This window comes from Bombina bombina, chromosome 3 (genome assembly GCF_027579735.1).
Source record: "Bombina bombina isolate aBomBom1 chromosome 3, aBomBom1.pri, whole genome shotgun sequence".
Classification (NCBI taxonomy): Eukaryota; Metazoa; Chordata; class Amphibia; order Anura; family Bombinatoridae; genus Bombina; species Bombina bombina.
In genome coordinates this window covers 924146759-924173311 of record NC_069501.1, presented here as the reverse complement: position 1 = coordinate 924173311, position 26553 = coordinate 924146759, and the positions used below count along the sequence as shown (strand labels likewise).

The following is a 26553-nucleotide window of genomic DNA, read 5'->3' as shown; positions in this document are numbered from 1 at the left end:
ATCTGATGGTTCAGACATGTTAAACAGGCTTAAACTTGTCAACAAAGCACAAAAAACGTTTTACAATAAAACCGTTACTGTCCCTTTAAATTTCAAACTGAACACACTTTATTACTGAATATGTGAAAAAGTATGAAGGAATTGTTCAAATTTCACCAAAATTTCACCACAGTAACTTAAAGCCTTAAAAGTATTGCACACCAAATTTGAAAGCTTTAACCCTTAAAATAACGGAACCGGAGCCGTTTTTACATTTAACCCCTATACAGTCCCAGGTATCTGCTTTGCTGAGACCCAACCAAGCCCAGAGGGGAATACGATACCAAATGATGCCTTCTATAAGCTTTTTCAGTGGTTCTTAGCTCCTCACACATGCATCTGCATGCCATGCTTTCCAAAAACAACTGCGCATTAGAGGCGCGAAAATGAGGCTCTGTCTATGACTAGAAAAGGCCCCCAGTGAAAAAGGTGTCCAATACAGTGCCTGCCGTTTTTATTAAAACAATCCCCAAGATTTAACAACTATTAAAAGTAATAATCTGCCAAATATACTTAGTAAAGTAATCGTTTTAGCCCAGAAAAATGTCTACCAGTTTTTTAAGCCCTAATGAAGCCCTTAATTCTTTTACTTAAACTAAGAAAATGGCTTACCGGTTCCCATAGGGAAAATGACAGCTTCCAGCATTACCGAGTCTTGTTAGAAATGTGTCATACCTCAAGCAGCAAAAGTCTGCTCACTGTTTCCCCCAACTGAAGTTAATTCCTCTCAACAGTCCTGTGTGGAAACAGCCATCGATTTTAGTAACGGTTGCTAAAATCATTTTCCTCTTACAAACAGAAATCTTCATCTCTTTCCTGTTTCAGAGTAAATAGTACATACCAGCACTATTTTAAAATAACAAACTCTTGATTGAAGAATAAAAACTACATTTAAACACCAAAAAACTCTAAGCCATCTCCGTGGAGATGTTGCCTGTACAACGGCAAAGAGAATGACTGGGGAAGGCGGAGCCTAGGAGGGATCATGTGACCAGCTTTGCTGGGCTCTTTGCCATTTCCTGTTGGGGAAGAGAATATCCCACAAGTAAGGATGACGCCGTGCACCGGACACACCTATGTTGGAGAAAGGAAGTTTGGCGCTCTGACGAGACACCATCAGATCCAATTCTGGTGTGCCCAATTGCTGAATCAATTGTGCAAACACCTCCGGATGGAGTTCCCACTCCCCCAGATGAAAAGTCTGACGACTTAGAAAATCCGCTTCCCAGTGAGTCTCTGCCTGTAAGAAATCACTTGTTTATGTGACAATTCTTTACTTATCTTTAGTACTTTAGAAGTAAAACTGTGGTAATATGTTAATGTAACAAACTGGGAAATATGCTTGCTAGTAAGGAAGCATATAATCCTAATCTGTATTTATATTGCCTCAATAAGCTTCCAATATCAGAGAGTAATGAATACAGGAATGCTTCAGAGGCAGAACAAAGGATATATATTTCTCAAGACAGGAGCAGTAACTAGTTAAGGAAAATACCCTGATTAGTACTCATAGCATGTTTAATATGGCACACTGCAGGTGAGGAGTTAATATAACCATTTAGTAATGGTAATGCTAGTAGCTTGCTGGCAGATTTATACAGTGTAACACATAGAGGAATGTCAATATTATGGCAAGCTTAAATGTGGAAGTAGTGAGAGTAGCAGACTTAGAACACTACAAGTAAAAGCTTATACGGAACCTGATAACCTCATGTGTCGCTATACTTGTTGCAAGCTGAAGGCACTGTGAGTGCTTGAGATCCGGAAGGCTGTGTCAGAGCAGCTGGAAGTCTGTGCACGCTGTGAAGTTGGAATGCTGCCAGGCCTGAGCAGCGTGTGACGAGTGAATGGCTTGTAGTGACGTCAGAGTAAGCCGGGTAGGAAGACAACAAGCAGCGCTTTTGCCAAGGTGTGCAAGTGAAGTAGTTTAAATGCAGCTGAGTACTTTCTTTCACCAGGATACAAGCTGGAGATGTGAGTTAATCACTTCAATAAACCAGCAAAGAGTAATTAGACAGTGCAGGCTTTATAGGCAGGAGGAGACAATGTTAAGGTGGTATAGGCTTGATATGGCAAAGTATATATTAAGGTGGAATGTGTGAGATAGGACCATGACACTGCCCATCAAATTATTTTGGTAACCTCATCGCTAGAGAACACTTTGTTCCCCCCTGATGATTGATGCATGCTACAGTCATGATATTGTCCGACTGAAATCTTATGAATCTGGCCGAAGCCAGCTGAGGCTACGCCTTAAGCGCGTTGAATATCGCTCCTAGTTCTAGAATATTTATCGGGAGGAGAGCCTCCTCCTGCGTCCACTAACCCTGTGCTTTCAGGGAATTCCAGACTGCACCCCAGCCCAATAGGCTGGCGTCCGTCGTCACTATGACCCACGCTGGCCTGCGGAAACGCATTCCCTGGTACAGATGATCCTGTGACAACCACCAAAGAAGAGAGTCTCTGGTCTCTTGATCCAGATTTATCTGAGGTGATAAATCTGCATAATCTCCATTCCACTGTTCGATCATGCATAGATGCAGTGGTCTGAGATGCAAGCGAGCAAACAGAACTATGTCCATTGCCGCAACCATTAGTGTCCAGAAAGGCGAACCTGAGGAATTGGTGATGATCTTTGTGGATAGGGATGTGTAGATACACATCCTTAAAGTCCACGGTGGTCATATATTGACCCTCCTGGATCATTGGTAAAATAGTCCGAATGGTCTCCATCTTGAAGGATGGGACTCTGAGGAATTTGTTTAGGATCTTGAGATCTAAAATTGGTCTGAAAGTTCCCTCTTTTTTGGGAACCACAAAAAGATTGGAGTAGAACCCCTGCCCCTGTTCTGTTTTCGGAACTGGGCAGATCACTCCCACGGTATATAGGTCTTCTACATAGCGTAAGAACGCCTCTCTTTTTGTTTAGTTTACAGACAATTGAGAAAGATGGAATCTCCCCCTTGGAGGAGAATCTTTGAAAACTAGAAGATACCCCTGGGTTACGATTTCTAAAGCCCAGGAGTCCTGAATGTCTCTTGCCCAAGCCTGAGCAAAGAGAGAAAGTCTGCCCCCTACTAGATCCGGTCCCGGATCGGGGGCTACCCCTTCATGCAGTCTTGGTGGCAGCAGTGGGCTTCTTGGCCTGTTTACCCTTGTTCCAAGTCTGGTTAGGTCTCCAGACTGACTTGGATTGAGCAAAATTCCCCTCTTGCTTTGCAGCAGGGGAAGGGGTAGAGGGACCACCTTTGAAGATTCGAAAGGAACGGAAATTATTTTTTTTGGTCCTCATCTTATTTGTCTTATCCTGAGGAAGGGCATAGCCTTTCCCTCCAGTGATGTCTGAAATGACCTCTTTCAGTTCAGGCCCAAATAGGGTCTTACCCTTGAAATGGATGGCTAAAAGCTTAGATTTTGATGACACATCAGCAGACCAGGACTTAAGCCATACGCTCTACACGCTAAAATGGCAAAACCTGAATTCTTTGCCGCTAATTTAGCCAGTTGAAAAGTGGCATCTGTAATGAAAGAATTAGCTAGCTTGAGAGCCCTAATTCTATACAGAATATCATCTAATAGGGTCTCAACCTGAAGAACCTCCTCCAGAGCCTCGAACCAAAAAGCAGCTGCAGCAGTTACAGGAACAATGCACGCTATAGGTTGGAGAAGAAAACCCTGATGAACCAATATTTTCTTTAGGAGACCCTCTAATTTTTTATCCATAGGATCTTTGAAAGCACAACTGTCCGCAATAGGTATAGTTGTACGCTTAGCCAGGGTAGAAATAGCTCCCTCCACCTTAGGGACCGTCTGCCACGAGTCCCATATGGTGTCTGATATAGGAAACATTTTCTTAAAAGTAGGAGGAGGAGGAGCGAACGGAATACCTGGTCTATCCCACTCCTTAGTAACAATGTCCAAAATCCTCTTAGGGACCAGAAAAACATCAGTGTAGGCAGGAACCTCTAGAAATCTGTCCATTTTACGCAATTTCTCTGGAACTACAATAGGGTCACAATCATCCAGAGTCGCTAAAACCTCCCTGAGCAATAAGCGGAGGTGTTCTAGTTTACATTTAAAAGCCGTCATATCTGAGTCTGTCTGAGGGAACATCTTTCCTGAATCAGAAATCTCTCCCTCAGACAGCAAATCTCTCACCCCCAACTCAGAACATTGTGAGGGTACATCGGATATGGCTAATAAAGTGTCAGAGGGCTCAGCATGCGTTCTCACACCAGACCTACTGCGCTTCCTCTGCAACCCAGGCAGCTTAGATAAAACCTCAGTGAGGGTAGTATTCATAACTGCGGCCATATCTTGCAGGGTGAAAGAATTAGACGCACTAGAAGTACTTGGCGTCACTTGTGCGGGCGTTAATGGTTGTGACACATGGGGAGAATTAGATGGCATAACCTGATTCCCTTCTGACTGAGAATCATCCTGCAACATACTTTTAGTAGCTAAAATATGTTCTTTGCAATTTATTGACCTTTCAGTGCATGAGGGACACATTCTAAGTGGGGGTTCCACAATGGCTTCTAAACATATTGAAAAATTACTTTCCTCAATGTCAGACATGTTGAACAGGCTAGTAATGACTACAAACAAGCATGAAGACACTTTATTTACTGAAAAAAATAACATCTTAAAAAACGGTACTGCGCCTTTAAGAGAAAAAAAAGCATACACGTTTTGCAAAACTGCTTTAAAATGCACCAGATTTTTCAAATTTTTTATAGCAGACTCAATATGTGTAGTTAAGTTTGCCCCACGAGGAAATTTAACATTTAACCCTTTAATGTGCAAACCGGATTGAAATAAGGCCTAAATCCGGGAAAAACATAATTTATGTAAGAACTTACCTGATAAATTCATTTCTTTCATATTAGCAAGAGTCCATGAGCTAGTGACGTATGGGATATACATTCCTACCAGGAGGGGCAAAGTTTCCCAAACCTCAAAATGCGTATAAATACACCCCTCACCACACCCACAATTCAGTTTAACGAATAGCCAAGAAGTGGGGTGATAAAAAAAGTGCGAAAGCATATAAAATAAGGAATTGGAATAATTGTGCTTTATACAAAATCATAACCACCACAAAAAAAGGGCGGGCCTCATGGACTCTTGCTAATATGAAAGAAATTAATTTATCAGGTAAGTTCTTACATAAATTATGTTTTCTTTCATGTAATTAGCAAGAGTCCATGAGCTAGTGACGTATGGGATAATGACTACCCAAGATGTGGATCTTTCCACACAAGAGTCACTAGAGAGGGAGGGATAAAATAAAGACAGCCAATTCCTGCTGAAAATAATCCACACCCAAAATAAAGTTTAACGAAAAACATAAGCAGAAGATTCAAACTGAAACCGCTGCCTGAAGTACTTTTCTACCAAAAACTGCTTCAGAAGAAGAAAATACATCAAAATGGTAGAATTTAGTAAAAGTATGCAAAGAGGACCAAGTTGCTGCTTTGCAGATCTGGTCAACCGAAGCTTCATTCCAAAACGCCCAGGAAGTAGAAACTGACCTAGTAGAATGAGCTGTAATTCTCTGAGGCGGAGTTTTACCCGACTCAACATAGGCAAGATGAATTAAAGATTTCAACCAAGATGCCAAAGAAATGGCAGAAGCTTTCTGGCCTTTTCTAGAACCGGAAAAGATAACAAATAGACTAGAAGTCTTACGAAAAGATTTCGTAGCTTCAACATAATATTTCAAAGCTCTAACAACATCCAAAGAATGCAACGATTTCTCCTTAGAATTCTTAGGATTAGGACATAATGAAGGAACCACAATTTCTCTACTAATGTTGTTGGAATTCACAACTTTAGGTAAAAATTCAAAAGAAGTTCGCAACACCGCCTTATCCTGATGAAAAATCAGAAAAGGAGACTCACAAGAAAGAGCAGATAATTCAGAAACTCTTCTGGCAGAAGAGATGGCCAAAAGGAACAAAACTTTCCAAGAAAGTAATTTAATGTCCAATGAATGCATAGGTTCAAACGGAGGAGCTTGAAGAGCTCCCAGAACCAAATTCAAACTCCAAGGAGGAGAAATTGACTTAATGACAGGTTTTATACGAACCAACGCTTGTACAAAACAATGAATATCAGGAAGAATAGCAATCTTTCTGTGAAAAAGAACAGAAAGAGCAGAGATTTGTCCTTTCAAAGAACTTGCGGACAAACCCTTATCTAAACCATCCTGAAGGAACTGTAAAATTCTCGGTATTCTAAAAGAATGCCAGGAAAAATGATGAGAAAGACACCAAGAAATATAAGTCTTCCAGACTCTATAATATATCTCTCGAGATACAGATTTACGAGCCTGTAACATAGTATTAATCACAGAGTCAGAGAAACCTCTTTGACCAAGAATCAAGCGTTCAATCTCCATACCTTTAAATTTAAGGATTTCAGATCCTGATGGAAAAAAGGGCCTTGTGACAGAAGGTCTGGTCTTAACGGAAGAGTCCATGGTTGGCAAGAGGCCATCCGGACAAGATCCGCATACCAAAACCTGTGAGGCCATGCCGGAGCTACCAGCAGAACAAACGAGCATTCCTTCAGAATCTTGGAGATTACTCTTGGAAGAAGAACTAGAGGCGGAAAGATATAGACAGGATGATACTTCCAAGGAAGTGATAATGCATCCACTGCCTCCGCCTGAGGATCCCGGGATCTGGACAGATACCTGGGAAGTTTCTTGTTTAGATGGGACGCCATCAGATCTATTTCTGGAAGTTCCCACATTTGAACAATCTGAAGAAATACCTCTGGGTGAAGAGACCATTCGCCCGGATGCAACGTTTGGCGACTGAGATAATCCGCTTCCCAATTGTCTACACCTGGGATATGAACCGCAGAGATTAGACAGGAGCTGGATTCCGCCCAAACCAAAATTCGAGATACTTCTTTCATAGCCAGAGGACTGTGAGTCCCTCCTTGATGATTGATGTATGCCACAGTTGTGACATTGTCTGTCTGAAAACAAATGAACGATTCTCTCTTCAGAAGAGGCCAAAACTGAAGAGCTCTGAAAATTGCACGGAGTTCCAAAATATTGATCGGTAATCTCACCTCCTGAGATTCCCAAACTCCTTGTGCCGTCAGAGATCCCCACACAGCTCCCCAACCTGTGAGACTTGCATCTGTTGAAATTACAGTCCAGGTCGGAAGCACAAAAGAAGCCCCCTGAATTAAACGATGGTGATCTGTCCACCATGTTAGAGAGTGTCGAACAATCGGTTTTAAAGATATTAATTGAGATATCTTCGTGTAATCCTTGCACCATTGCTTCAGCATACAGAGCTGAAGAGGTCGCATGTGAAAACGAGCAAAGGGGATCGCGTCCGATGCAGCAGTCATAAGACCTAGAATTTCCATGCATAAGGCTACCGAAGGGAATGATTGTGACTGAAGGTTTCGACAAGCTGTAATCAGCTTTAGACGTCTCTTGTCTGTTAAAGACAGAGTCATGGACACTGAATCCATCTGGAAACCCAGAAAGGTTACCCTTGTCTGAGGAATCAAAGAACTTTTTGGTAAATTGATCCTCCAACCATGATCTTGAAGAAACAACACAAGTCGATTCGTATGAGATTCTGCTAAATGTAAAGACTGAGCAAGTACCAAGATATCGTCCAAATAAGGAAATACCACAATACCCTGTTCTCTGATTACAGACAGCAGGGCACCGAGAACCTTTGTAAAAATTCTTGGAGCTGTAGCTAGGCCAAACGGCAGAGCCACAAATTGGTAATGCTTGTCCAGAAACGAGAATCTCAGGAACTGATAATGATCTGGATGAATCGGAATATGCAGATATGCATCCTGTAAATCTATCGTGGACATATAATTCCCTTGCTGAACAAAAGGTAAGATAGTCCTTACAGTTACCATCTTGAACGTTGGTATCCTTACATAACGATTCAATATTTTTAGATCCAGAACTGGTCTGAAAGAATTCTCCTTCTTTGGTACAATGAAGAGATTTGAATAAAACCCCATCCCCTGTTCCGGAACTGGAACTGGCATAATTACTCCAGTCAACTCTAGATCTGAAACACATTTCAGAAATGCTTGAGCTTTTACTGGATTTACTGGGACACGGGAAAGAAAAAATCTCTTTGCAGGAGGTCTCAACTTGAAACCAATTCTGTACCCTTCTGAAACAATGCTCTGAATCCAAAGATTGTGAACAGAATTGATCCAAATTTCCTTGAAAAAACGTAACCTGCCCCCTACCAGCTGAGCTGGAATGAGGGCCGCACCTTCATGTGGACTTAGAAGCAGGCTTTGCCTTTCTAGCTGGCTTGGATTTATTCCAGACTGGAGATGGTCTCCAAACTGAAACTGCTCCTGAGGATGAAGGATCAGGCTTTTGTTCTTTGTTGAAACGAAAGGAACGAAAACGATTATTAGCCCTGTTTTTACCTTTAGATTTTTTATCCTGTGGTAAAAAAGTTCCTTTCCCACCAGTAACAGTTGAAATAATGGAATCCAACTGAGAACCAAATAATTTGTTACCCTGGAAAGAAATGGAAAGTAAAGTTGATTTAGAAGCCATATCAGCATTCCAAGTTTTAAGCCATAAAGCTCTTCTAGCTAAAATAGCTAGAGACATAAACCTGACATCAACTCTGATAATATCAAAAATGGCATCACAGATAAAATTATTAGCATGCTGAAGAAGAATAATAATATCATGAGAATCACGATGTGTTACTTGTTGCGCTAAAGTTTCCAACCAAAAAGTTGAAGCTGCAGCAACATCAGCCAAAGATATAGCAGGTCTAAGAAGATTACCTGAACACAGATAAGCTTTTCTTAGAAAGGACTCAATTTTCCTATCTAGAGGATCCTTAAACGAAGTACCATCTGACGTAGGAATAGTAGTACGTTTAGCAAGGGTAGAAATAGCCCCATCAACTTTAGGGATCTTGTCCCAAAATTCTAATCTGTCAGACGGCACAGGATATAATTGCTTAAAACGTTTAGAAGGAGTAAATGAATTACCCAAATTATCCCATTCTTTGGAAATTACTGCAGAAATAGCATTAGGAACAGGAAAAACTTCTGGAATAACCACAGGAGCTTTAAATACCTTATCTAAACGTTTAGAATTAGTATCAAGAGGACCAGAATCCTCTATTTCTAAAGCAATTAGTACTTCTTTAAGTAAAGAACGAATAAATTCCATTTTAAATAAATATGAAGATTTATCAGCATCAACCTCTGAGACAGAATCCTCTGAACCAGAGGACTCATCAGAATCAGAATGATGATGTTCAGTTAAAAATTCATCTGTAGGGAGAGAAGTTTTAAAAGATTTTTTATGTTTACTAGAAGGAGAAATAACAGACATAGCCTTCTTTATGGATTCAGAAACAAAATCTCTTATATTATCAGGAACATTCTGCACCTTAGATGTTGAAGGAACTGCAACAGGCAATGGTACTTTACTAAAGGAAATATTATCTGCTTTAACAAGTTTGTCATGACAATCAATACAAACAACAGCTGGAGGAATAGCTACCAAAAGTTTACAGCAGATACACTTAGCTTTGGTAGATTCAGCACTTGACAGCGATTTTCCTGTAGTATCTTCTGACTCAGATGCAACGTGAGACATCTTGCAATATGTAAGAGAAAAAACAACATATATAAAGCAAAATTGATCAAATTCCTTAAATGACAGTTTCAGGAATGGGAAAAAATGCCAAAGAACAAGCTTCTAGCAACCAGAAGCAATAAAAAATGAGACTTAAATAATGTGGAGACAAAAGTGACGCCCATATTTTTTCGCGCCAAATAAGACGCCCACATTATTTGGCGCCTAAATGCTTTTTGGCGCCAAAAATGACGCCACATCCGGAACGCCGACATTTTTGGCGCAAAATAACGTCAAAAAATGACGCAACTTCCGGCGACACGTATGACGCCGGAAACGGAAATAGAATTTTTGCGCCAAAAAAGTCCGCGCCAAGAATGACGCAATAAAATGAAGCATTTTCAGCCCCCGCGAACCTAACAGCCCACAGGGAAAAAGTCAAATTTTAAGGTAAGAAAAATGTTAAATTAAAATGCATTATCCCAAATATGAAACTGACTGTCTGAAAATAAGGAAAGTTGAACATTCTGAGTCAAGGCAAATAAATGTTTGAATACATATATTTAGAACTTTAAAAACAAAGTGCCCAACCATAGCTAGGAGTGTCACAAAAAATAAGACTTACTTACCCCAGGACACTCATCTACATATAGCAGATAGCCAAACCAGTACTGAAACGAGAATCAGCAGAGGTAATGGTATATATAAGAGTATATCGTCGATCTGAAAAGGGAGGTAAGAGATGAATCTCTACGACCGATAACAGAGAACCTATGAAATAGACCCCTTAGAAGGAGATCACTGCATTCAAATAGGCAATACTCTCCTCACATCCCTCTGACATTCACTGCACGCTGAGAGGAAAACCGGGCTCCAACTTGCTGCGGAGCGCATATCAACGTAGAATCTAGCACAAACTTACTTCACCACCTCCATCGGAGGCAAAGTTTGTAAAACTGAATTGTGGGTGTGGTGAGGGGTGTATTTATAGGCATTTTGAGGTTTGGGAAACTTTGCCCCTCCTGGTAGGAATGTATATCCCATACGTCACTAGCTCATGGACTCTTGCTAATTACATGAAAGAAAAAAAAACACCAGCACCTTGCCACAGCCCTACCTGCCCTCAGGGATGGTAAATATGGGGTTAAAGCTTTGATTTGGCCCAAAACATCTACAAGGGCCCGCAGGAGTTTGAGCTTGCTGTGAGAAAACAACTGCGCATCTGAGGCGGGAAAATAGGTCCCGCCCATATTACTCAATGTCTCTAAAGCCTCAAAGAACCGCACCAGAGCGGTTTTAAACTAGCCATGTGGGTTCTGAGACCCAAAAATAAGCCAAGTGTACCCTCAATAAAGTTTGCCCAAAAAACGTTATTGCCCACAAAACGTTAACTGCACTCCCAGTTCATAAAAACGTTTGCCCACAAACATTCAAAACTCAGTGTCAACCATTTTTTAACTAGCCCCTTATGCAAGCTTAGTAATGCCTTTCTATAGCTCTTAGGATTACTGCTTACCCTTACCCTCATGGGGATACTGTCAGCCTTTCTGAAATACACAGTCTCTCCAGAAAAAATGACTGAACATACCTCACTGCTATAAAGCATGAAAACGTTCCTCACACTGAAGTTTCTTGTACCCCTCAGCCTCTGTGGGAACAGCACTGGATCTTAGTTACAAATGCTAAGATCATCATCCTCCAGGCAGAAGTCTTCATCCATCTGCTGCCTGAGAGTAAATAGTACACACCGGTACCATTTAAAACAAAAAACTCTTGCTTGAAGAAATTAAAAACTAATATTTTATCACCTCTTTCACTTTACCCTTCCTAGTACTTAGAGTAGGCAAAGAGAATGACTGGGGGATGGAGCTAAGGGAGCAGCTATATAGACAGCTCTGCTGTGGTGCTCTTTGCCACTTCCTGTTAGCAGGAGGATAATATCCCACAAGTAAAGGATGAATCCGTGGACTTGTTGTAGCTTATAGAAGAAATACTGATCTCCATACACTCACAGCCCCCACAATGTTACAAAGTTGGCCATTACTGTGCTAGATGGTGCAATATACAAAAACCAGGAATCTCCAAGTTATAATATAGATTACAAATACCTAACCTTTGTGCATGGAAACAAGTAAAAAAAAAAAATTAGCACAGTGGTAATTTACACAGGTGCAAAGGTCAGATGTGCAAAATCAACCAGAAATATACCACCACTATTAAACTATAGAAACACAAAACCAAGTCTTATCAGGTCACCATTAAAGTTCTTATTGATGGAGTACTCATTTATATGGGCTCATCACTAAAACATTTAGACCTGCTATTACATCTAGAAACTACCTATGCATTCCATCTGTAAATAAAAACAATATTTGCCAATTAGAAACATCAGCTTAAGGAACTATACACTTCTCTTGAGATCTAGAATATATCTATCTATATATATCTTGAGATCTAGAATATATCTATCTATAGATCTAGAATATATCTAAAACCGTACAGATTTAATAGTTTAATATAAGAATAAGTAAGGTTACAATATACATAGCGCTGCAGAATCTGTTGGTGCTCTACAAATACCTTATAATAATAATTATTAAAATAATAGGGGGAAAAAAGTCTGTTAGACACTCACTTTGCAGAGGGAGCTGAGGTTATAGCCAAAAGTCTGTGCATTCCGAGAACCAGCATTCATGTAGTTTCCAATAAGCAGCACAATCTCCAAAAGTTTACTGAAACTTTTACTTTTTTTAATCTCCTCACATGCTTCACTTACAGCCATAATATCAGGTTTGATATTGTTTACTTGCTCTTCAAATTGAAGCCAAAATAAAATGGCATTCAGACGTTGACTGAGGTTTTTTACACTGCTCATCTGATTAAAACAAGAACAAATAAATACATATTTAATGCATATCCGAGAACAACAGTAAAATATTTTGCATATAAAATGTTAAGTAAAACGTAAAAATTTAAACTAAGCAGTAAATGCTTATGGTATACTTCAATATCATTGGCTTATCAAAACAACCCTGTCAGATATAAAGGAGGAACATTTTTCACTAGTGTGAGAAAGAAAAGGATACCTCATAATGAAAATCCAGCTATTAGTCATTAAGCTAACTATAACTGGATACATTATGTTAAATATAATTTGAATTAATAGGGATGCAGATAGGAACTCCTAGTTATAGACTCTTTGCCATGACAACTACCATATACTGATAGCAAGATATATTGGAACTGTAAATAGCAGACATTGTATACATTGAAACATTAGCATTAGCTAGTTGTGCAAGCCAGTCAGACGATACTTTATTGGTACTATTACTTTCTTGTGTGTGATACTCCGCTTCTTTGTATACAATTAAGGCTGTGTGCTGATGCTTGGTTGCCAAGGTGACAGTGGTATACAAACCAGCGAGGAAATATGTGTGTTTAATATCGGTTCTATATAGGTATACAGAGATGCTCTATCTTTTACATTTATTGTATATATTGCATGTTTTGTCTAAACATATATTATGGATGATATATACCAGATTACTATGTTTTATTCACATAGATAGGAGATTGGCTGTCGGGTCTCCGCCTGATGCCACGCTATGCCAGAGTCGCTGATTAGTCTCGGCTCAGCGTCTGCTCTTATGAACATTATATAAGTCTTGGTGGGGGCGAGTATAATATCGTTGCCATTTTTTGTGGTGTCTGATGAAGGGGCTGAAACCCAGAAAAATTACATTAAAGGTGATGTCTATAAAAATCCTGGAGAGTGCATTCTTTTTTCTATTTATTTACCTGTTGGAAGCACCCTGGGTTGATGTCTCCAGGAGTGCTGGCCTGTTGGAATTGATAGATTTTATATATATATATATATATATATATATATATATATATATATATATATATATATATATATATATATATATATATATATATATATAAAAATATATAAATATTTTTTAACAGAGTCAACGCTTGAAGGGCCCTGAAAGACTTGAATCTGTGGTGCTCACACACAGACCAGGTAGGACGAGCAAAAGAAGCTCCCTGAATAGTAAACTGATGATTCAGCCACCAAGTTAGTGACTGAGTCTAAGATATTTTTTGAGATAGCTGAGTATAATCCCTGCACCATTGAGGCAGCATACAAAGCTGAAGAGGCCTCATGTGAAATTGAGCAAATGAAATTGCATCTGTAGCTGCTATGATAAGACCTTTAACTTCCCTACATTGAGCCATTGAAGGGAACAAGAGACTGAAGGTTCAGACAAGCTGGTATTAATTTCATCCGTCTCTGCTCAGTGATGGAAAAATAATCTTTTTCTATGGAATAAAAAAAAAACTCTTTGGCATATTGATCCACCAACCATGTCTTTGAAGAAACAACAATAGTTGTTTAGTGTGAAATTCTGCTAAAAGAAATGACAGAGCTAGTACCAAGAAATCGTCCATGTAAGGAAACACTACAATACCCTGAGCTCTAATTTCAGACAAAAGGGTACCCCGAACCTTGGAAAAAAATCTTGGAGCTGTAGCCAGACCAAATGGAAGAGCAATAAACTGATAATGCATTCCAGAAAAGAAAACCTCAGAAACTGATGATGAAATGCAATACGAAGGTAAGCATCCTTTAAATCTATTGTGGACATAAACTGAACTAGCAGAACAAAAGGAAGAAAAGTCATGATAGTTGGCATTCTAAAAGATATAATCCTTAAAAACTTGTTTGGAGTCTTTAAGTTCAAAACTGGTCTGAAAGTGCTTTCCTTTTTTGGAACAATTAAGAGATTTGAATAAAATCCCATCCCGTTTCCGCAAAGGAACTAGAATAATAACTCCCATATCTTGCAGATCTGTGGCAGAAAAGCCTAGCTTTTACAGGATTCCTTGGAACATTGGACAGAAAAAAACTTCCTCTGGGAGGCCTTGTTCTGAATCCAATTCAATATCCCTGAGAAACAATATTCATAACCCAATGATCTGGGACAGACTGAAACCAAGCCTCCTGAAAGAGATTTAATCTGCCCCCTACCAAAACTACTGGATCAGGGGCTGTACCTTCATTCGGTCTTGAAGGTGGGAACAGATTTCTTACCCTGTATGTATGTATGTATTGGGTACTTGTAAAATGTGGCTAATCAACCGTAAGGGTCTCAAGGCCCTGTTTGGACTTGTTCCAATTAGAATAAGGCCTCAAGGCTGAACCAGAGGGACCTTGCTTATGAACAGAGGAATCAGTTATCTTTTTATTATTCTGGTGAAAGGAACGAAAACAAATAGGAGCTTTTTTCTCCTCCTGCAACCCACAGTAATAGTAGAAATAATAGAATCTAGATCAGGCCCAGATAACTTATTTCCTTGAAAAGAAAGATAATCTAGATTTGGACACCCTATTAACATTCCAGTATTTAAGCCACAAGGCACTCTTGGCAAGAATTGCTAAAGGCATGCTTTTGACATTCACTTTCATAATATCAAACACAGCATTACAAATACAATAATTTGCACTCTGAAGCAAACTTAATAGATTTGCACTAACAGGGTCATCAGAAAACTGTTCTTAAGACTGGACAACCAGTAAGTAGAAGTAGCTGGCCTGAGAATATAAAAAGTATGTAGAAAGGCCTTTTTATGAAAGGAATCTAACTTACTGTCTAAAGGGTCCTTAAATGAAGTACTGTCTTCCAAAGGAATAGTTGTATGTTTAGCTAGAGTGAAAATGGTTCCTTCCACTTTGGGAACTGTTTTCCCATACTTCTAGATTAGCAGAAGGTAAAGGATATAACTTTTTAAACCGTGCAGAAGGATTAAAACACATACCTGGCTTAGACCATTCCAGAGCAATCATGTCAGATACAACATCAGACACAGGGAAAACCTCAGAGAGATAAATAACAGTTTTAAAAACTGAATTTAAACAGTTATAAGGTTTATCATCAGAAGATGAACTACTATGTTCAACTAAAAAAAAAAAAAAAAAAAAAAAAAAAAAAGAGTAACTATCAGGTTCTACCTGAGATGAGGAATTCTTATTCCCAGAGGAAACTTCACCATCTGAAGACACAACAGTATCGCAGAGGGCACATAACACTTGTAGAAGGTAAAATCTAACCTGACCATTTACACTTATTTGTAGGCAGGAGAGCAGCCAAAGCCTCAGAGACAGCGGCCTTGATTAATTATTTTATAGCAGGAGGCACCGCTTCAGCATTAACCTGTAATGAACAAAAAGTAGGTGCCTTAATACCAAAGAGACAGCATTAGATTGGTCTGCATACAACAACAAATCTAAGAAAGAGCCACATAAATTAGCTGAAGAAGGCATTTCGGCTTTTTTACAATAAGCACACCTACTAATGGTAGAAGGTGTTCATGAAACTCAGTAACTCAGAGTATGTTTAGGGACAAAATTTTGCTGCTCCATTATAGCATATAGCAAAATAATGCAATGAACCATATAAAATCCATTTAAGGAAAATCTTGAGGAAAGGAAACCATATACCCAGTCTAAGCAGCTTTACAGAGACAATGCTTGATAAGCTGAGCTGAGCATAGAAAACATAACCGTTGATCATGTGCCAAACAATTGACTGTTTAAATGGCAGAGAGCACTCAAAAAAAACTGATGCGTGCATAACAAGAAAATGTGCCCTAACCCGACAGTCAAAACCCAGTGTGCGAAGCGAACCTGTAACTCCTAGAAGTCTAAGGGACATGCGCTAAACTGATGAGCATAAACTCGACGTTCTCAAACTCGGCGCGTGAAAAACAAACAACAAAAACCCGCTGGGTGCAAAGCAAGGGGAATAGAGAAGGATCTGTCCCAGGGCTATATATAATATATAGAAAAACTTTTAAATAATTAAAAGTGCCTGTAAAGTAGCTAAATGAGTGACTATATATAAAAAATAAAATATACTTAACCATAGACACTCGTCCACTAACAAGTACCCAAACCATCATAGGTTATGGAAAAGAAGTAGTATTATTATTTATTTGTATAGTGCCGTAAAATTGTGTAGCGCTGGGTACAAAGATAGTGGTATACAATGACAAGGATTTGTGATAAAATACAAAACATAAACTAAACAAATGTAGTACAGGAGGAAGAGAAAAAGAGAGAACAAGCTATTATGCTATTTTTCATTCCCGGGCTAAGCACTTCTCTCTTTTTATTTATGCAAATTATGACACTTAGGGAAATCTCCCTAAGTGTGATGCGGGAATCCAGACGTGGACCCGTTGCTCAGTGTGCCTAGAGGGATATGGCTGCACCTCACTGACAAGGCCCACAATAGGCTGAAACGTACGTCTAGGGTTTTGCTGTTTCTCCCGTTCAGAGAGGTATTGCCTGGTATTTCGGGGCTGGACTGTACTGTAAAGTCAGGATCAGACTGATAAGCTTCAGGAAAATTCTTCTCTGTGAAAGGCACATGTTGAGCAAAAAGAGGCTTCTTCTTGGGTGGTAAGTAGCCATAGAACAAGCTATTATGCTATTGTTCATTCCCGGGTTGAGCGCTTCTCTCTTTTTATTTATGCAAATTATGACACTTGGGGAAGTCTCCCTAAGTGTGATGCGGGAATCCAGACGTGGACCCGTTGCTCAGTGTGCCTGGAGGTCCCCAATAGGCCGAAACGTACGTCTGGGGTTTTGCCGTTTCTCCCGTTCAGAGAGGGATTGCCTGGTATTTAGGGCTGGACTGTACTGTAAAGTCAGGATCAGACTGATATGCTTCAGGAAAGTTCTTCTCTGTGAAAGGCACATGTTGAGCAAAGAGAGGCTGCTTCTTGGGTGGTAACTAGCCATAGAACAAGCTATTATGCTATTGTTCATTCCCGGGTTGAGCGTTTCTCTCTATATTTATTTATGCAGTTGGAAGTCTGGTTGAGTAAAGAGGGAGAGATATCAGGAGCGGAAACATAGATTTGGGTATCATCAGCATATAAGTGGTACTGGAAGCCAAAGGATAATAATAATAATAATAATAATAATAATAATAATAATAATAATAATAATTAGTATTTATATAGCACCTTTCTCCCAGTGGGACTCAAAGCGCTTTTTTAGCACTCACTCTCGGAATTAGCCAAATCGACAGCTGAATAGTAATAGTTGTTATTTTTACCCAATTTAATGGTACCCATTCTATCGACCTCGGAAGGATGAAGGGCTGAGTCGGCCCTGCAGGGATTTAAACCTGTGACCTTGGATCTTATAAACAGGCTTTTTTGTAGTCAGGGCATTTACCAACTGAGCTAACTCTATATCTATAAAGGGAGGCAGAAGACATGTACCTGCAAATAATTATAGTGGGCCTATGACAGATTTCTTCATAGGGAAAACCATTTAATCATAAACCATGCCCCAAATACATCACTCTGACAAGCACTGTACTCTGAGGGGAACCAAGTCTCAACATAGACTAAAAGAACTCTCTCTGAAGAAAAAATACACATCCTCATTCTTCAACCACCTCCAGCGGGGGCAAAGTAAAGACTAAGGAATGTGTGAGGTGGGAGGGGTTTTAAAGAGCTATTGAGATTTGGGAATATTTGTCTCCTCCTAGTGGCAGAGAAGAGTAATTCCCATGAGTAATGGATCGTGGACTCTCACCATCTGGATGAAAGAAAGACAGCTTCCATAAGAGATCCCATATAGTGCTGTGTAAGCAGAGGATCTAATAGAGGAGTATAAAGACAACACAACATGAGAAGGTTAAGGGTCAGTTCCTCCCGACACCTGTGGCACACTTGTCACTATCACCCAAAGTGTGCAATTGTTCACTACCCAAAACTACAATCTCCCCTCCCTCTGTTCAAGTAGCAGCACTCTGAGGCCCCGATATTCAAAACCTCTCCGCTCAGGTGAGATATTCTAAAATGATCCTCCAGCACTGTGAGATCCCTAGTGAAATATTCAAAAGGCAGATTTTGCTGTGCTTCTCCAAGAGGCATTCCCTGCCTTTTTGTATCTGAAGGAGAGACAAGCCCAGTGCAATATAGCACTGCATAACATGACTTTTCTGCTGCATTTAAACTTTGTGCTTTATATTTTATATGAATTCACACTTCAAACTAAATTATATTACATTCAAAATGTGCAGTTTCTATTTTGTATTCTATTTTGTACACAGCAGTGTATTTAGGATTGTGATTTTTAAAATTCTGATTATGCCATTACAGTTCTTGTGTAACAAATTAGGCTCATACTTTGTATACTGTATATGTGTATCTTTTATAAATTAGATTGAACTTTGCATGTCTTTTATTTAAATTAAAACTAAAAAACTGTCAGCTTCAGTTTCCCAGACAGCATTATTACTTTCTTTGGGCCAGATAATCAAACAGTCTCTAGTTTGGAGAAAGAATATAGTGCTGTCTTCACAGGGGCAGAACTCAATGAATTGTCTAAGAAAAGGGGAGGAACATTAAAATCTAAGAGAGAGGAGAGATGCCTTGTATAAAAAGCAATGAAAAAAAAACAAATGAAAAAAAAAACAACTTAAAACAGCTTAGCAACTAGGTGGGAAAGTGCTTGGCACTCAAAGGGTTAATCTGCAGCCTAGCACTTGCTATGTAAACTGCCATGTTGTAACGCGCATTCTACATCAGTACTGTAGGTCACGTGACTCACACGGCACCTTCTATTTCAAATGCTGAGGAAGCAGAACACTGCAGTGTCTAAGACAAACGGCTTCAGACACTGCTATGATTATAAATACCAAAAGCAGGGAAGGAAGGGGGAGGAAGACTCAAGCCTCCTGAGACTGTGAGTAACTTAGACAAATGCAGATGTTTCTTTTTACATTTATATCTGCAGCAAGAGTTTTTGTTCTGTCTCTGGAGCCTTTCTTCCCCCTGTGCATTCCGCTCCCCCTCCCACTTCCTTCTCTGCTCTTGGTATTTATAATTATAGCATTGCCTGATGCCGTTCTTCTCAGACACTTAACGTGATCACTCTGTTTTCTCAGTGTTAGTAATAGAAGGTGGTGCCATTTTTGTCACATGACCCACTGTAGTGGAAAGTAATTCCCAATATGGCAGCATACATAGCCGATTGTAGTCTGCAGATTAACATTCAAATTATAAAGCTGTTTTCTGCAACAGAATGCAGTAAGATGATGACCATACACAGAATTGTAGTTAGTTTATTTTGCATAATCATAGAAAGTTAAAAACATTTCAAAGCAGGTGTTATGGTTCCTGTTAACTGGGTTATCCCTAGAGGATATCAGGAAAAAAAGTGGATAATATTAAGGTAAATAAAACTCCAGGCATAGATGGAATACACCCAAGGGTTTTACAGGGAACGTAGCACTGTTATAGCAAGCCCCTACACTTAATTGTTTAAGACTCATGATCCTCAAGTTATAGTTCATCAGGACTGGTGTAAAGCTGATGTGGTGCCACTTTTTAAAAAGGGAAGTAGGGCTAATCAAGGAAGATATAGACCAGTTAGTCTGACATCAATAGAGGGGAATATAGGTGGCATGTATTAAATTACAAATGAGAAAGTGCAAAGCTTAAATGCAATAATACTGAAAGGACTCAACCTGAAATGTAAAGTAATAAATACTTGTCTTGATTTTAAATTTAAATGTGAGATATAAATATACAAGAGAGCAAATACCACAACTTCTATAAATCAATGCAAATACATTTAAAAGAAAGATAGCCCTGAATAATTTAAACTAATTTAATTCTTGTGTAAAATAAAATAAAAAGGGTTAACACAAAATGAAAAAAAAAAAGGAAATACAGTGAAATAGTATCAATCCCATAAAATTTACATATAACTAATTTCTTTTGTCAATATTTCCAGTCACAATGACATCATTTTTAAAATAAAACTGTGAATAAATTGTTAATTTTTGACCTTTTAGCTAAAACCATTTATGGGAATTATCACAGATAGAATAATATATATCAATACCTTTTATGTCTTAGCTACCAATAGCCGGTCTTGTTTTAAAGTGCACTTGCATAAATTAAGACTTCTCACTAATACAACTTTGAAGTGAAGCTTTCAGTAGTATAACTGAGAATAACCAAAGAAATATAACAATTAAAATGCAGAACATATTACCAGCAAAAAAAAATGCTTACCACAACACCAAATTGCTCTGGTTCAGATAAACTGATGTATTCATTCTTGAGTTTTGCAAGGATATTCAGCTGTGTTTGTTCTGGCATATGTTTTATTAAATTCTGTAGAAGAAACAGTAAAAGGTATTTTAATAACTTCAATAATATAAAGTATATAAAATAATGTGTGTATACTCCCTGTCCCTTCAACAAATGGTCGGATAGTTAACAAATCCTGTGACCAAAACAGTAATCTCCAAAAAACAAACACACAAAGAAAAAAACCCAGAATTTACATGTTCTTAAAGAGACAAGCAAAACAAGAGGGAATCCAATACCTCTACACAGAAATAAAAGAAAGTTTACTCAAAAGTACAAAGACACAGATGGTGCTTAGCATTAATGGGTTAGATTCCCAGCTAACTAACTCTAAAAGGAGCTCCTGATCAATATTTCAAAGTGGATGATCAGACTTGGATCTTCTTTGGAGTTCTGAATTGCAGATACTGTGGAAGTCAGCTAGTTGGGGTAGCTGCAAATATACCCAGAATGTCTGACAAGCATTTGGAACTTTGTACTAGTGAGTAAAAAAAACATAATTTTTTGTAAGAACTTACCTGATAAATTCATTTCTTTCATATTGGCAAGAGTCCATGAGCTAGTGACATATGGGATATACAATCCTACCAGGAGGGGCAAAGTTTCCCAAACCTCAAAATGCCTATAAATACACCCCTCACCACACCCACAATTAAGTTTAACGAATAGCCAAGCAGTGGGGTGATAAAGAAAGGAATAGAAAGCATCAACAAAGGAAATTTGGAAATAATTGTGCTTTATACTGAAAATCAAAACCACCATAAAAAGGGTGGGCCTCATGGACTCTTGCCAATATGAAAGAAATGAATTTATCAGGTAAGTTCTTACATAAATTATGTTTTCTTTCATGTAATTGGCAAGAGTCCATGAGCTAGTGACATATGGGATATCAATACCCAAGATGTGGATCTCCACTGAAGAGTCACTAGAGAGGGAGGGAATAAAATAAAAACAGCCATATTCCGCTGAAAAAATTAATCCACAACCCAAAAAAACATAATTTATGCTTACCTGATAAATTCCTTTCTTCTGTTGTGTGATCAGTCCACGGGTCATCATTACTTCTGGGATATTATCTGCTCCCCTACAGGAAGTGCAAGAGGATTCACCCAGCAGAGTTGCTATATAGCTCCTCCCCTCTACGTCACCTCCAGTCATTCGACCAAAGACCAACGAGAAAGGAGAAGCCAAGGGTGTAGTGGTGACTGAATTATAATTTAAAAAATATGTACCTGCCTTAAAAAACAGGGCGGGCCGTGGACTGATCACACAACAGAAGAAAGGAATTTATCAGGTAAGCATAAATTATGTTTTCTTCTGTTATGTGTGATCAGTCCACGGGTCATCATTACTTCTGGGATACCAATACCAAAGCAAAAGTACACGGATGACGGGAGGGATAGGCAGGCTCATTATACAGAAGGAACCACTGCCTGAAGAACCTTTCTCCCAAAAATAGCCTCCGAAGAAGCAAAAGTGTCAAATTTGTAAAATTTGGAAAAAGTATGAAGCGAAGACCAAGTTGCAGCCTTGCAAATCTGTTCAACAGAGGCCTCATTCTTAAAGGCCCAAGTGGAAGCCACAGCTCTAGTGGAATGAGCTGTAATTCTTTCAGGAGGCTGCTGTCCAGCAGTCTCATAGGCTAAACGTATTATGCTACGAAGCCAAAAAGAGAGAGAGGTAACAGAAGCTTTTTGACCTCTCCTCTGTCCAGAATAAACGACAAACAGGGAAGAAGTTTGGCGAAAATCTTTAGTTGCCTGCAAGTAGAACTTGAGGGCACGAACTACATCCAGATTGTGTAGAAGACGTTCCTTCTTTGAAGAAGGATTTGGACACAAGGATGGAACAACAATCTCTTGATTGATATTCCTGTTAGAGACAACCTTAGGTAAGAACCCAGGTTTAGTACGCAGAACTACCTTGTCTGAGTGAAAGATCAGATAAGGAGAATCACAATGTAGGGCTGATAACTCAGAGACTCTTCGAGCCGAGGAAATAGCCATTAAAAATAGAACTTTCCAAGATAACAATTTTATATCAATGGAATGAAGGGGTTCAAACGGAACACCCTGTAAAACGTTAAGAACTAAGTTTAAACTCCATGGCGGAGCAACAGTTTTAAACACAGGCTTGATCCTAGCTAAAGCCTGACAAAAGGCCTGGATGTCTGAATTTTCTGACAGACGCCTGTGTAACAAGATGGACAGAGCTGAGATCTGTCCCTTTAATGAGCTAGCCGATAAACCCTTTTCTAAACCTTCTTGTAGAAAAGACAATATCCTAGGAATCCTAACCTTACTCCAGGAGTAATCTTTGGATTCACACCAGTATAGGTATTTACGCCATATTTTATGGTAAATCTTTCTGGTAACAGGCTTCCTAGCCTGTATCAGGGTATCAATAACCGACTCAGAAAAACCACGTTTTGATAAAATCAAGCGTTCAATTTCCAAGCAGTCAGCTTCAGAGAAGTTAGACTTTGATGTTTGAATGGACCCTGAATCAGAAGGTCCTGTCTTAGAGGTAGAGACCAAGGCGGACAGGATGACATGTCCACTAGATCTGCATACCAAGTCCTGCGCGGCCATGCAGGCGCTATGAGAATCACTGATGCTCTCTCCTGTTTGATTTTGGCAATCAATCGAGGAAGCAGCGGGAAGGGTGGAAACACATAAGCCATCCTGAAGTTCCAAGGTGCTGTCAAAGCATCTATCAGAACCGCTCCCGGATCCCTGGATCTGGATCCGTAGCGAGGAAGTTTGGCGTTCTGGCGAGACGCCATGAGATCTATCTCTGGTTTGCCCCAACGTCGAAGTATTTGGGCAAAGACCTCCGGATGAAGTTCCCACTCCCCCGGATGAAGAGTCTGGCGACTCAAGAAATCCGCCTCCCAGTTCTCCACTCCCGGGATGTGGATTGCTGACAGGTGGCAAGAGTGAGACTCTGCCCAGCGAATTATCTTTGATACTTCTATCATTGCTAGGGAGCTTCTTGTCCCTCCTTGATGGTTGATGTAAGCTACAGTCGTGATGTTGTCCGACTGAAACCTGATGAACCCCCGAGTCTTTAACTGGGGCCAAGCTAGAAGGGCATTGAGAACTGCTCTCAATTCCAGAATGTTTATTGGCAGGAGACTTTCCTCCTGACTCCATTGTCCCTGAGCCTTCAGAGAATTCCAGACAGCGCCCCAACCTAGAAGGCTGGCGTCTGTTGTTACAATTGTCCAGTCCGGCCTGCTGAACGGCATCCCCCTGGACAGATGTGGTCGAGAAAGCCACCATAGAAGAGAGTTTCTGGTCTCTTGATCCAGATTCAGAGTGGGGGACAAATCTGAGTAATCCCCATTCCACTGACTCAGCATGCACAATTGCAGCGGTCTGAGATGTAGGCGTGCAAAGGGTACTATGTCCATTGCTGCTACCATTAAGCCGATCACCTCCATGCATTGAGCTACTGACGGGAGTTGAATGGAATGAAGGACACGGCATGTATTTAGAAGCTTTGTTAATCTGTCTTCTGTCAGATAAATCTTCATTTCTACAGAATCTATAAGAGTCCCCAAGAATGGAACTCTTGTGAGAGGCAAGAGAGAACTCTTCTTTTCGTTCACTTTCCATCCATGCGACCTTAGAAATGCCAGAACTAACTCTGTATGAGACTTGGCAGTTTGAAAGCTTGAAGCTTGTATCAGAATGTCGTCTAGGTACGGAGCTACCGAAATTCCTCGCGGTCTCAGAACCGCTAGAAGGGCACCCAGAACCTTTGTGAAGATTCTTGGAGCCGTAGCCAATCCGAATGGAAGGGCTACAAACTGGTAATGCCTGTCTAAGAAGGCAAACCTTAGATACCGGTAATGATCTTTGTGAATCGGTATGTGAAGGTAAGCATCCTTTAAATCCACTGTGGTCATGTACTGACCCTTTTGGATCATGGGTAAGATTGTCCGAATAGTTTCCATTTTGAACGATGGAACTCTTAGGAATTTGTTTAGGATCTTTAAATCCAAGATTGGCCTGAAAGTTCCCTCTTTTTTGGGAACCACAAACAGGTTTGAGTAAAACCCTTGTCCTTGTTCCGACCGCGGAACCGGATGGATCACTCCCATTAATAATAGATCTTGTACACAGCGTAGAAACGCGTCTTTCTTTATTTGGTTTGTTGACAACCTTGACAGATGAAATCTCCCTCTTGGGGGAGATAATTTGAAGTCTAGAAGGTATCCCTGAGATATGATCTCTAGCGCCCAGGGATCCTGGACATCTCTTGCCCAAGCCTGGGCGAAGAGAGAGAGTCTGCCCCCCACTAGATCCGGTCCCAGATCGGGGGCCCTCGGTTCATGCTGTCTTAGGGGCAGCAGCAGGTTTTCTGGCCTGCTTGCCCTTATTCCAGGACTGGTTAGGTTTCCAGCCTTGTCTGTAACGAGCAACAGCTCCTTCCTGTTTTGGTGCAGTGGAAGTTGATGCTGCACCTGCTTTGAAATTCCGAAAGGGACGAAAATTAGACTGTCTAGCCTTAGCTTTGGCTTTGTCTTGAGGTAGAGCGTGGCCCTTACCTCCTGTAATGTCAGCGATAATTTCTTTCAAACCGGGCCCAAATAAAGTTTGCCCCTTGAAAGGTATATTAAGTAATTTGGACTTAGAAGTTACATCAGCCGACCAGGATTTTAGCCACAGCGCCCTACGTGCCTGAATGGCGAATCCTGAATTCTTAGCCGTAAGTTTGGTTAAATGTACTACGGCCTCCGAAATGAATGAATTAGCTAGTTTAAGGACTCTAAGCCTGTCCGTAATGTCGTCCAGCGTAGCGGAACTAAGGTTCTCTTCCAGAGACTCAATCCAAAATGCTGCCGCAGCCGTAATCGGCGCGATACATGCAAGGGGTTGCAATATAAAACCTTGTTGAACAAACATTTTCTTAAGGTAACCCTCTAATTTTTTATCCATAGGATCTGAAAAAGCACAGCTATCCTCCACCGGGATAGTGGTGCGCTTAGCTAAAGTAGAAACTGCTCCCTCCACCTTAGGGACCGTTTGCCATAAGTCCCGTGTGGTGGCGTCTATTGGAAACATCTTTCTAAATATTGGAGGGGGTGAGAACGGCACACCGGGTCTATCCCACTCCTTAGTAACAATTTCAGTTAATCTCTTAGGTATAGGAAAAACGTCAGTACTCGCCGGTACCGCAAAGTATTTATCCAACCTACACATTTTCTCTGGTATTGCAACAGTGTTACAATCGTTAAGAGCCGCTAAGACCTCCCCTAGTAATACACGGAGGTTTTCCAATTTAAATTTAAAATTTGAAATATCTGAATCCAATCTGCTTGGATCAGAACCGTCACCTACAGAATGAAGCTCTCCGTCCTCATGCTCTGCAAGCTGTGACGCAGTATCAGACATGGCCCTAGAATTATCAGCGCACTCTGTTCTCACCCCAGAGTGATCACGCTTGCCTCTTAGTTCTGGTAACTTAGCCAAAACTTCAGTCATAACAGTAGCCATATCTTGTAATGTTATCTGTAATGGCTGCCCAGATGTACTAGGCGCCATAATATCACACACCTCCCGGGCGGGAGACGCAGGTACTGACACGTGAGGCGAGTTAGACGGCATAACTCTCCCCTCGCTGTTTGGTGAAATTTGTTCAATTTGTACAGATTGGCTTTTATTTAAAGTAGCATCAATACAGTTAGTACATAAATTTCT

At 40.1% G+C, this 26553-nt stretch overlaps 1 protein-coding gene across 2 annotated transcripts in view; it reads right to left on the bottom strand.

Moving 5' to 3' along the window:
* Positions 1–26553, bottom strand: part of DIAPH3 (diaphanous related formin 3) — a 1718568-nt gene that overhangs the window by 584484 nt on the left and 1107531 nt on the right. For both annotated transcript variants that reach the window (XM_053707945.1, XM_053707946.1), the window contains exons 20-21: positions 20768–20869; positions 12294–12533 (exon numbers count right to left, since the gene is read on the bottom strand). In XM_053707945.1, coding sequence (XP_053563920.1) covers positions 12294–12533; positions 20768–20869 — 342 coding nt within the window. The remainder of the gene's footprint in view (positions 1–12293; positions 12534–20767; positions 20870–26553) is intronic.